This window comes from Zingiber officinale, chromosome 11B, assembly GCF_018446385.1.
Source record: "Zingiber officinale cultivar Zhangliang chromosome 11B, Zo_v1.1, whole genome shotgun sequence".
NCBI lineage: Eukaryota > Viridiplantae > Streptophyta > Magnoliopsida > Zingiberales > Zingiberaceae > Zingiber > Zingiber officinale.
In genome coordinates, this window is record NC_056007.1 from 78,198,515 (window position 1) to 78,211,027 (window position 12,513).

Genomic DNA, 12,513 nt, shown 5'->3' on the forward strand with positions numbered 1-12,513 from the left:
GCATTGCATCTCCCAAAAGTAGAAGAGCAAGAGCAAGCGCTTCGACGGCTTCCCGAGATCTCATCCGTCCTTCTCCGTTCTAATCGCATCGTTCCCTACTCTTCTTTCTTCGATCGGTCTCTCCTCTTCTTCGATCGCTGCTTGACAGAGGAGTTTCAGCCTCAGGAGTCCCGGAAATGGGATGTGACGCCAGATCTGGAGCCTCGATTCTGCCCCCGATCCGATTCTGATCTGTGGAGTTCTCTCGTTGTCGAGCTGAATCCATGGCGGGCGCCGTCTCCGCGCTGTTCCTCCTCGACATCAAGGGCCGCGTCCTCATCTGGAGGGACTACCGCGGGGACGTTTCCGCAGTACAGGCCGAGCGCTTCTTCACAAAGCTCATCGAAAAGGAGGTGACTCCCTTTCCATATCCCAATTTTTTCTTTCCCCATTCCATAATTCTAGATCCGTTTCGGAACTCTAGAATTCGCTTGCCCAGCTCGCTCTTGGTGCAAAAGTGGAAACTTGAGCTCCTGCTTTGGCGTTACAGGGAGACCCGGAGTCACACTCGCCTGTGGTGTTCGATGGTGGGATCAGTTATACGTTCATCCAGCACAATAATGTCTTTCTAATGACAGCTGCGAGGCAGAATTGCAATGCTGCTAGCATCCTCCTCTTCCTGCATCGCGTCGTTGATGTGATCATTCCTTTATTAGCGATGCAACTTCCTTTTCTCATACGACTTTTCTTCATCTATTTTTGAATTATTGACGATGCAGGTATTTAAACATTATTTCGAGGAATTGGAGGAAGAATCCTTGAGAGATAATTTTGTAGTTGTGGTAAGGGATTTTTTTTTTTTCTTCTTGTTTTCTGAGTTGGTCTTGTTGGTGCCGGACGCAATTCGATGAACAAGGATGGGGTTTTCTTTTCTATCTCTTTCCTTTCATATCCTGCACATTGAAATCGAATTGTCTATTGTGGACAGTACGAGTTGCTTGATGAGATGATGGACTTTGGTTACCCTCAGTACACTGAAGCTAAGATTCTGAGTGAATTCATCAAGACAGATGCGTATAGGATGGAAGTCGTACAGAGGCCTCCAATGGCTGTCACAAATGCAGTGTCATGGCGCAGTGAAGGCATTCGATACAAGAAAAATGAAGTAGGTCATGTGTTCCTTCGTTGCTGGTTCTGTTCGTCACTATTCATCAAATGATCCTTGTGTAAAGGTGTGAACATATTCTTTATTTCTCAGGTATTCTTGGATGTTGTTGAAAGCGTGAATATTCTCGTTAACAGCAATGGACAGATTATCCGTTCTGATGTTGTCGGAGCGTTGAAGATGAGAACATACTTGAGGTGAACTATGTTTTATTTCTCTCACTTCATTTAAATTCTTCTCTCTAGGTTCTGTTATATTTTAGATCATTCATTTTCCTCTTTGTTCCATAGTTATTAAAGGCGCTTGCTTGGCTATGCCTAGGCACAAGGTGTAGCCAGGTGAGCCTCTTGCGCCTTGTCGCCGTAAGCGCGCGCCTTGTGAGAGGTGACAAGCATGCTCGAGGCACGATTTTCCTCGCCTCATTGAAGCGAGATGTATAGATGCAAATCATGCCTAAAAAATATTTTAAAATCTCAATGCATACCTTTAATTACCCTTTTAATTAATTAATTAATTATGTAGCATACATGCAACATTTATTTCTCTACTTGTGAATGAAACTAGAGTGATTTTGAACATAAGTATAAATATTTAAAGAAATATTAAATAAATTTATTATAAAATATAAAATAATTTTTTATTTTGTGTGAAGCTTCATTCCAAAAGAAGAAATAGGTTGAAGCAAAAAAGACTAAATACTTTAGTTTTTATTAAATATAATAGGGCTTTGAGACGTCGATATGATATGTGTGACACTGTCGATCCTATTTCTTTGAACGATATAAACAATAGCAATGAATGGTTGATGGGGAGTTGAATGAAAACACTGATAAATAAAATGACTTATGATGATAATTTGACTTGGAGTGAAGTTGCACGAGCTTTTGGAGTTGGTGAGCATGCCTATAGTTTTAGATCTCGAGCTTCATCTTCTTCAAAAGAAGTAAGGGCAACTACATCAAAAGGAACTAAGAGAAGATCTTCTACAAGTCAACTTATTGATGAAGAGGAGGAAGAAATTGGTCTTGAAGTAACCGATCAAGATTCAGCTACACAAATTTAAAACATGATGTGATGATGATGATTGATTGAAGAAGATGATGAAAATTTTGATGATTTAGATATTTGATTTTTTTGTTATTTGAATTATGTGTATAATGTATTTATTTGCTATGAATTTTATATTTACATTATCTTTTAATATTTTATAGACTATAGTTTTGTTAGTGAAATATTTTGGCATAAATTCTCTATATATGTTTGAATTGTAAAAATTTATACCTATAGTGTCTTACTATGCTAAGGCGTGTGCCTCACCTTGCACTGTGTGCCTTAGGCCCCATAGCGTCTTTGTGCTTTTGGGTGTCTCATGTCTTAAATAACTATGCTCTGATCAAGGTCATTCATAAGCTCATACTAATGTGCTTTTTCTTTTGGCTATTGGATAGATGTAATTGATTTGCTATTTTGTATTTTTGTTATGTCAGTAACAAATCACAAAGGGTAAAATTCCATAATATTACTTGGTATGTTTAATAGTCATGAACTCATGATGATTCACTAACCGCTATTCCTTAAACACCTCTTGTGGATTATTACTCATGTTTGTCCCGAGAAGCATAAAAAATTTTCAATAAAATTTGGGCAACTTATTAATTAGATGTTGTGCTCATTATAGCTACGAGGTAATCAAATATTGCAGCATCATACTGTTTTTAGGACACTAAGTGTTTCAAGGTCCCATGGCCATTAGTTACTCATTGTATAATTTTAGTGTTTTTTTTTTGTCAATTTTCTCAAAAACAAAATTTCATCATATCTAGTCAAAAATACAATTCGATATAATTTGTGTAAAATTTGAATTAATAAGCCAAATTATGGACTGAAGTTGACATTTTAGAAAAAAGGGGGTATATGGAATACCAATAAACTGCAGGGAGTGCATATAATTAACTCTAAAAAAATCTAATGGATTTAGGGTGATAGGAGGAATGGGGGGCACTCCCTACGGCCACTGGGTGCATTTTAAATCTGTTAATGCTGAAGCATATAGATTGGTCAACTAAGATGAGATTTAGTGTGCCCTTAACTTTCTACACTTCTTTTTTTTTTCAAATTTGCAACTTCAATACTCATGGTGTTGCATGGAGTATCTGCAGATGTAAACCTGTTATTGTCCTTGATTGATGAGCTAAGAAAATTTGTGGGTCATAGATTTGTAAGGTTAATAAAGTTTAGATTTAAGGATATTTGGTATTTATACGGCCTGATTCAACAATGTGAAGGCTTCAATTGTGTAGATTGCTAAATGGTGAGCCATCTTTATGTTTCTGTTGACAAACATGGAATTTCCTGTATATAGGTAATAGGTTCTATGTATCTATTACTGAGCTACTTGAATGAAATATTCCTTATTCTACAATCTTGTATTTTTTTCCCCCCTGTTTGTTTCAGGTTTAACTTTGAATCTGCAAATTATACTCCATTGACCATGTAATTTATCCAGTTTTCTTAATAACACCCTAAAGAGGGAAATTGGTGGTGTTTTGTCATCATGGTCTGCTCGAGCGAAGAGATGGGAAAGACCAATATCCTCCATTTAAACAATAGGACTTTTTTGCTCACATATAAAGGATCCTCATTAAAAAAATGTAGCCAGTAGGCTTCCTGTTGGATCTAGTCATGGCACAATTTATGATTTGATTGATTAGAGAGTTTATAAGTTCATTATAGACCTAATTTACACAATCAGTATAGAATTTTCATTAAAGACTTGTTTGATTGGTAGATTATCTATATTGCTCTTGTCATGAACTTTTATAAAATTAAGTTTGTGCAATGAGCATATTCTCACTTCAATATGGAAGGTTGAAAATTTCTGAATGGAATCATAACGATATCAATTTTCAATAATAAGTGTTTCAATCTGTTTGTCAGTTTCAATTTTTTAAATTTTATCAAGGCATTTATAAAGTAGATGCTAGCAATTCTTAAGATGGAAATTATCTTCTTATGAAATTGAAGTTTTTTTAATCTTTTTTCTATGTGTCTTGACCAATAGCTGGGTAGCTTCTGACTCTGTTGGCTGTATAACTCGGTTTTCTCCACCTTGCTCTTTAGGTTTCTAGACCTCTCTTATTTTTGCTCTTTCAAGGCAACCAGTACAGCATCTTTGTCTTGATATCTCATCATTGCCTCTAAACTTCCCTTATTGTCTTAAATGTTATACTTGCATATGTTTCTTATACCTATCACCTGTAGCAATCCCCCTTTAATAGACTTACTATCTTGTTCCTGCAACCTTTGATACTGACACTCTTCATTTACCCCCTTCTTTGCCTGCATTGCACCAATACTCTGAGTTGATCATGCATTTATAAATAGCTATGCCAAATACTATTGTTCAGTTTTATGTTTCTTGCTTGCCTCAGTATAAGTTTTCACGTTGTCCTTTAAAATAATTAGTTTTATTGCAACTTTGTCCTATATACAATTCACTAGTAGATAACTAGATACATTCCAGGTGAAAGTTTGGTGCTAAGTTCTTTACCATATTTTACAATTGAAGTTCGTAAAGATCTTAGTGTCTGACAAACATGGTTGCATAGTTGTTTGAATGTATGCTTTAGCTTGGTCTTTCTTCTTGTATGGAATTTTTGTTTGCTTATCATAATAAAATTGTACAGCAATGGGTCTCAGGGTGAGAACAATAGGGTCAGTACTTCAAAATGATTGCACATTTTATTATTGCTTGCTTACTTCCTTAAATGGATCTTTCGAATAATGACATCCGTTGCCTCTTCATAATTTCATCAATTGCTCATCATGAACAATTGTTTTTATGTTAAAACATGACATGAATGTGTTTTTCATCATTATTACTGAGCCACAAATTCTAAATCATTTGATTACTTTTTGTTGCACCAACATTTCTACACATCTAATAGTATTTCGCATGGTGAATGAAAATAGAATATCATGCCACTAGAATCATATATATGAGAAATTGAAATGTAAAATAACATATTATACACCATTTATGCAGTGGAATGCCTGAATGTAAACTTGGGCTGAATGATCGGGTACTTTTGGAAGCTCAAGGGCGGACAACTAAGGGAAAAGCTATAGACTTAGATGATATAAAGTTTCACCAGTAAGCGGTCCTTTATCCTTCTTTTCTCTATCCCTCTCTCTCTTTCCTTTCTTTAAAGAAAAATTGAGAGGGCTGCTTGACTGTTCTGATCGTAGAGACAATATTTATCTGAGTACTGAGGCTTTTACACTGTAATTTAAGGTGTGTACGATTGGCACGTTTTGAGAATGATAGGACAATATCCTTCATACCGCCTGATGGGTCATTTGACCTGATGACATACAGACTCAGCACTCAGGTTACCAGTGATTGATGCTTTTGCTTGAAAAGAAAAATGTGAAAATTTGGTCTTCCTTTATTAGATGTTCTTTATGTTACCTGTATACTTATTGTTCTGATCTTTTCAGGTAAAGCCTCCAATCTGGGTGGAGGCTCAAGTTGAGAGGCACTCAAGAAGTCGCATTGAGATCACAATTAAGGCAAGAAGTCAGTTCAAGGAAAGGAGGTGCTATCCCACTGCTCTTCGTGATTTATCATAGCTGATAGCCTTCTATTCTACTTTTTACATATGCGAGTTCATCGTGTTCAATTTTGAAGAGTTTCTGTTACCTGTTCCTTGCCACACATCACGGCTACAAATGTGGAAATTGAGCTGCCTCTACCTCCGGATGCCACCAATCCCAACATTCGGACTTCCATGGGTTCTGCGTCATCTGCTCCTGAAAAGGACGCATTGGCCTGGAAAGTAAAATCTTTTTCTTGCGGCAAGGTTGAGGCAATTTCTTTTGTTAGATAAATTAAGGACGCTGCCAATTGTTGTGAAGTAATGTGCATGTATTCATGACGACACTTTTTTTTTCCTTTTCAATACTTAGGAATACATGTGTAGGGCAGAATTTAGTCTTCCGAGTATAGCTGCAGAAGAGGCAACTCCAGAGAAAAAGGCTCCTATACGTGTGAAGTTCGAGATCCCGTATTTCACTGTCTCTGGCATACAGGTACTTGTCTCCTCCACAATTTCTTTACTGGATTATGTAAACCTATGGTTAATGCATCAATGCCATTGATTGCTTAGGTTCGGTATCTTAAAATCATCGAGAAGAGCGGATACCAAGCTCTCCCCTGGGTGAGATACATTACAATGGCAGGGGAATATGAACTGAGACTCATCTAAGAACCCATTTGTACGCTGTTTGGCACTTGTGTTCAAGATTTCAAGCTTTTATTACTTGGATTCACATGAAGTATGAAGATTTATTAATTTTCTCTTTGAAATACAGCAGAGTTGCAATCAGCAATATTGTGTTTTACACTTGATTTAGCATCTATATGTTTAGTGTCGGAAGGATTCAATGCTTGTTCGAAATGATCACTAGATCACTGTTCATTTTCTTTTTAATTGAATGTATTGATAGCTTGATTACAATTATTCCCGATTTCTTTTCCATTTGTGTCAGTAATAGATGTTCTTGAAGATGATTATCTCTTGCTTGATGTACAAAGAAACATCTTGTAAACAATCTTGCCAGGAAACTGATAGTAGATTCGTTCAAGCTAGAGTATGCATGTATTCTTAATTTAATATCAGGCATAATTTTGTTATTCATGTGCTTTCTCTGATCGCGTTCTGCATCAGACCTACGCTGAACACGTTTCCACAAGTTTAAATAAATGTCTTATATAATTTGATCATAATAGTTATCTATAACATTTTTTGACAAAATATTTTAATTAATATTTTCTAATGTCATTTGAATATAAAAAAAAGGCAGTTCGATCAATGAAGTTCTCGTCATGCGGGGTCTCGGGAAAGGATCTATTGTACGTAATCTTATCCTTGTTTTTTTTTTTTGTAAGAGATTGTTTTCAGGATTCGAACTCGTGATTTTTTTATTACATGGTAATAATTTTATCGTTGCGCCAAGGCTCCCCTTTAATGTCATTTGAATATGCAAAAAATAATTAAAATATAAAAATAAATAGATAAGAAGAGGAAAATACAATTAAGGAAAAAACTAAACATATTAATAGGTGCCTAGATAATCACATCACTGTCATAACACAAAAGCAACAAAGTTAAACTCATGAAAACAAAGGCTACTACTACCTTTAATGATTCCAACTTTTTAATGGGGATTTGGTTTTTTTAGCTGAAATTAAGTTAATTATGCTCTAATAAAGCCTTCTAAAGATATGCTATAATCAATCCCTTAACATAAGTTTGACTACTAACTCTATATCTATTGACTATTGCAAAAAAGAAAAGCTTGAAGCTGCCCCCAAATCCAGGCTCAAAATGCAGACCAAGTTAGCATCACTGGATCTTGTTGTCTAGTTCTTAATTATGTATAATACAATATAATATATATCCCCTATAGGTGAGGAGATCAGATCAGCCAAAAAGCTCACTGAAAGAAAAAGAAAGCTCCTAATGATTCCATTCTAAACTAGTCCAATGGATTTCTGAACTTTTTAGGGACAAGCTCAGCTGGAGACCCCCCTCTAGTTCTCTTTTTGTTGAGTTGTTGGTAAATGAAGCCAAAATAAAGTATAATAAGACAGAGAAGAACTTTAACATACCCAAAAGTCCACATTACTGTTCAGTATCAGATCATAAGCTTCAGATTACTGAACCATTAATACCTCCATGACCAGTGCTGCAGGAAATGCATGGCAAGGAAAACCTTGATCATGGAGTTGAATCATTTGCATGGTGACAGTGGGGCACGTTCGGGTGCTGCTACTGTATTCCAGCATGCAAGCTAAAGCCTGCCCTTCACTGGGAGGACCCGGGGGGCCCCTGTGTCCACCCCTGCTCCTTGAGAAGTCCCCATCAATGCTTCCTTCCTCCCCAATCCATCCAACACGCAGCCATCATCATGCTCGGGGTCGAACTACTGCACCAGTGCTGGCGCATGCACGATCCTCTAGGGTTGAATTTTCATACGACAGACGTCATTTCTTGTCTCTATAAACTAGTCGTGCATGGCTCATAAAAAGGGTGGGAGGAAATGGCGAAGCTAGTGTAGTTGTGAGTATGTGTTGTCCTCCATGAGAGAAACACTGAGGTATTTGCTAGGCTTAGCAGGGCCGAGCGGGTTTGGATCCAGTGTCACTGCTGAGCAAGTCTCACAAGACATTTACTCTCCAAACCCTCGCAATCTCACCGCGATCATCACCGGTAGTTCATTTACATCTCTTTCAAGCAAAATTTGCATGATTATTGATCACTTTGTTTGGTTCGAGTGCTGCTTGACTACAGGAGCAACCTCAGGCATCGGGGCAGAAACTGCAAGAGTTCTCGCGAAGAGAGGTCTGAGGCTGGTCATCCCTGCGAGGGACCTCAAGAGAGCTGCTGAGGTCAAAGCATGGATCCAAGAGGAAACTCCAGACGCAGAGATTCTTCTGATGGAGATGGATCTCAGCTCATTTGCTTCCATCCAGAGATTTTGCTCTGTTTTTTTGTCACTTCGATTGCCGCTCAACATCCTCATGTGAGTAACCAATTCTTCACTGATCATGCACATCGTAGATTATGAAGCTTACTCTTTCACTGCGCAGAAACAATGCTGGGAAATACTGCAAGAAGCTTCAGTTCACCAAGGACAAGTTTGAGATGACCTTCGCTACAAACTATTTAGGTAAGCCATGCATGAATGCATGTACAGTTTAAATTTTGAATTCGGAAACTAAATTATTAATTGGAGTCGAAATCCCTGGCAACTCCCATCTGGCCTCCATTTTGTTTGTTCACTTGAAAAAGGAGGAACGAATCATATCATGAGCATCAATTGCACTCTCTCTGTTTCCCTTTGCAGAGTGGCAGTAATTGTGATAAAAGGAAAAGGAAAGTGAAACTATTGCATGATCCTTCTTAATTCATCACCTTGAAAGAGCAAGAGCTCGTGTGCATTGAGAACATTTATCTGACAACAAAAGTATACGCCACATAATTACAGTCTTGAAGTTTGAAACTAAAAGGAATTAGTCTTAGTTTGTCTCATTAGGTTTTAATCTGTCTCTGTAGGTCATTATCTACTTACTGAAAATTTGCTGGAAAGAATGATTGAGACATCAGAAAGAACAGGAACCGAAGGGAGGATTATTAATGTGTCATCAGTGATCCACACTTGGGTGAAAAGGAAAAGATTCAAGTTCTCTGACATGCTAAATCCGGAGGAGTAAGAAAGAAGTTTTAGCTTAAGTTTTTCACTTATTTCGCACCAATTTGGAGGGAAACAATGGTTCTTCTTTGCCTGCAGATACAATGGCACAGTAGCTTATGCACAGTCCAAGTTGGCAAACATTCTGCATGCCAAAGAAATTGCTAGAAGATTGAGAGTATGTGCAAATAAAAAAAATAAAAAAGATTTTTAGTCAATTTAATTTGTGCAGGAAAGAAATGCAAAGTTAACAATCAAGGCGTTGCAGGAAAGAAATGCAAAGTTAACAATCAACGCATTGCATCCAGGGATAGTGAAAACTGGAATCATAAGAGATCACAAAGGCTTGATTACAGGTTTGAACAATACTTAGATGGAAATGTTCATAAAACAAGAATCTTGAGATGAAAAAAATGACTATTGATGTTCTAACTCTGTTATCATCCATTACAGATTCAATGTTTTTCCTTGCAGCAAGGCTACTAAAATCAACACCACAGGTGGGATATCTAATTTTTTAATTTTTTATTTTTTTTTAAAAAAAATCTGCTTAGTTCTTTGTTTAAATCATGGCTGCAGGGAGCAGCAACAACTTGCTACGTTGCTTTGAGCCCTCAATTAGTTGGTGTCTCAGGAAAATATTTTGCCGACTGTAATGAGAGCTCTTGCTCAAATCTAGCAAACAACGAGATTGCAGCTCAGATTCTGTGGCGCAAATCGCACTCACTGGTTCTAAATCATGTGTTGCAGATGAAAAAAGAGACTTAAATGAAGCAAGTATTGATGGCTGTTTTGCAAGTCTTTTTTCCGTACCTGGTATATATATATATTAAATGCTAAAAGAGTTATTTTGTAAGTGCTAAGTTTTGATGAAAAGAAAGAGAGTTTCCGCAAATAAAACATCTAAAAGATTATACAGAGAAGATTAATTTTGGGATGATATCTACTATCCTTCAATCGGGTTTTTACCTAACCATACGTGGTAAAATTTTAAAATTATCCAATCGTCAAGGATAGTTTCAAAATTACTAATGATATGGTACATGATGGTGGAGTTCAGTCATCGAAAGTCAAAAGAACATGACAATCAGAAATCAAGGGGGTGTGACAGTTAATATACGGAGTAGGACCACCGGGGGTCATCCGACGTATAAAGCCAGGGCAGGGTCTAACGGTTAGGAAATCAGGTCTGCGACAGGACGTGTGCATCAAGGCGAAGCTCGACCTGACTTTATTGGTCAGGTTTTCACAAGCTAACTCGCGTAAACAGACTTGTCATTCTCGGCCGGGCCTGAATCATAAAAGCCGGTAGAAAGGGACTTCGATCGCACCCCCTCCCCCCATCCATCCAGCCTGTTCATCAACACATAGCGGACCGACCAGAGCTGCCTCGACCACACCCGGGCAGGATAGTAGCCACTACGCGCCAACTAGATCTGACCACGGTTCGGAACCGACGGTTCGACGGTTCGGAACCGATTAATTCTCGAGTCGGCATATTAACTGGCAACTTATCACTTAACCGCTTAAGACTGTTCAGTCCTGTTCTGTTGAAACGCGGTTCGGTTCACTTGTGGTTTACGCAGTTAAAGCCGTCCCGGTTCAAGATTAATATGTTAATAAAATTAAAATTAAAATTAAACATTAAACATTAAAATTAGAAATTAAAATTTATTAAAAAAGGGCTTGCACTTATTTAAGTTGTCCACGTATCCCTTTAGGGAATCAAAGCCGTAGTTCTTTACATTTTATCCTTTACATTTCATTCACACTCCCATGCCATTTGTTCCTTCTGATCAAAATCTTCAACTTCGTCATCCGAAAGTTGCATTCCTTGGATTCTTTTCTCCGCTCTGGTCCAATCGTCCAGTAATGCTTGGGCTTCCAATGAGTCGGAGACAAAGTTGATCGTCGTTCATCTAATATGCTGGCTCACATCGTCAGCTCGACATCCGCTTCAGAGCTAAAATTTCTTTTGCGATCACAGCGGAAAGCTTTGAGCCTTCTTCGACCACTTTAAGATATTTTCTTCTTGCCATTAAAATCAAAAGAAGTCGTAATAATTCTCAAGTTCCCGTGTGGAACTTGAGGATCCCCGTTGACGTTTTTTGTTCTTTTAATAAGAGTTGTGCTTTTGTAAGTTTTAAATTACTATTAGTAGTTTGTTGAATTTGAAATATTAATTTGTGTTCCATATTTTGCATAATATTGATTATAAATATCATATAAATAAATTCTAACATTATATATAATATTATTGGATCGGGAAGAAGAATCTTTAATTGGAATTAAAGCATCATAATATAAAGTTAACATTTCTTGTAAAACTTCTAATTTAAATCTAGGATCTAAAGCAAATTTAAATAAATTTCAGGAATTAAATAAAAAATTTTTCCCATTTAGTTTTCATAGCTAAGATGCAAGGAGATAAAGATTCATTATTAATATGTTCATTTAAAACTAATACTATATTAGAAAAATTTTCTAAAACTAATTGAGCAGTGGGATAATAAACATTCGGTTGCATCATTAAATACTTTTAAAATTTCACAAATACTACTACAAATATTCCATTGTTGTGAAAATAAATATATATTAGCATTAGTGTTTTGTGAAAAAATGAACATAATAATTCTTTATATTGAAATGAATCTTGTAATAATTGGTATGTTGAATTCCAACGTGTTGGTACATCACGTGGAAATTTTTTAGGTCTCATTCCATTAATTTTACAAAACCTACCCCATTGTTTCATTATAGATGGATGAGACCATAAATAAGAAATTGCAATTCTAATTGGTTTAATATAACTTTCTAAAATTTTTAAACCATCTTGAACACATAAATTTAAAACATGGCATAATATGAAAAAATAAACTTCCAATAATAGGTTGACAAACAAATTTTAGATCATCTATACAAGCGGTATTAGAACTAGCATTATCTAATGATATTGAAAATATTTTATGAGTTAAACCATATTCTTCTAAAATTAAACATAATAATTGTGCGATATTATGAGCATTATGTGATTCATCAAAAACTCTATAAGCTAATAATCTTTTTTGGAGATTCCAAGAGTTATCGATCCAATGGCAAGTCACACCCATATA

General features: G+C 36.5%; 2 protein-coding genes across 3 annotated transcripts; both read left to right on the forward strand.

Annotated features, from left to right (window-relative positions):
• Positions 1-6,693, forward strand: LOC122033580 (AP-1 complex subunit mu-2-like). The gene is made up of 11 exons (XM_042592640.1): positions 1-392; positions 530-676; positions 759-821; positions 968-1,144; positions 1,238-1,341; positions 5,190-5,297; positions 5,439-5,535; positions 5,645-5,742; positions 5,865-6,006; positions 6,113-6,235; positions 6,313-6,693. Exons 1-11 carry the CDS (start codon positions 264-266, stop codon positions 6,409-6,411), a joined length of 1,287 nt encoding a protein of 428 aa, XP_042448574.1. The 5' UTR covers positions 1-263; the 3' UTR covers positions 6,412-6,693.
• Positions 6,694-7,726: 1,033 nt separating this feature from the next.
• LOC122033584 (short-chain dehydrogenase TIC 32 B, chloroplastic-like) lies at positions 7,727-10,258 on the forward strand. 2 transcript variants are annotated; one of them, XM_042592645.1, is made up of 8 exons: positions 7,903-8,418; positions 8,500-8,731; positions 8,799-8,878; positions 9,265-9,418; positions 9,500-9,578; positions 9,669-9,756; positions 9,854-9,900; positions 9,980-10,258. In XM_042592645.1, the coding sequence occupies exons 1-8, from the start codon at positions 8,289-8,291 to the stop codon at positions 10,166-10,168; spliced, it is 999 nt and encodes a 332-aa protein (XP_042448579.1). In that variant the 5' UTR covers positions 7,903-8,288; the 3' UTR covers positions 10,169-10,258. The 2 variants fall into 2 exon arrangements, with proteins under 2 accessions (XP_042448577.1, XP_042448579.1); XM_042592643.1 differs by having other exon boundaries at positions 7,727-8,731.
• Positions 10,259-12,513: the final 2,255 nt, after the last annotated feature.

Bases quoted from the DNA above. Each gene is read 5' to 3' on its own strand.
- LOC122033580 (XM_042592640.1), top strand. From the start codon at position 264: ATGGCGGGCGCCGTCTCCGCGCTGTTCCTCCTCGACATCAAGGGCCGC. The intron at 677-758 runs GTGATCATTCCT...TTGACGATGCAG, and splicing joins TCCTGCATCGCGTCGTTGAT to GTATTTAAACATTATTTCGA. The intron at 6,236-6,312 runs GTACTTGTCTCC...TTGATTGCTTAG, and splicing joins TCACTGTCTCTGGCATACAG to GTTCGGTATCTTAAAATCAT.
- LOC122033584 (XM_042592643.1), top strand. From the start codon at position 8,289: ATGAGAGAAACACTGAGGTATTTGCTAGGCTTAGCAGGGCCGAGCGGG. The intron at 8,879-9,264 runs GTAAGCCATGCA...CTGTCTCTGTAG, and splicing joins CTTCGCTACAAACTATTTAG to GTCATTATCTACTTACTGAA. The intron at 9,901-9,979 runs GTGGGATATCTA...TCATGGCTGCAG, and splicing joins TACTAAAATCAACACCACAG to GGAGCAGCAACAACTTGCTA.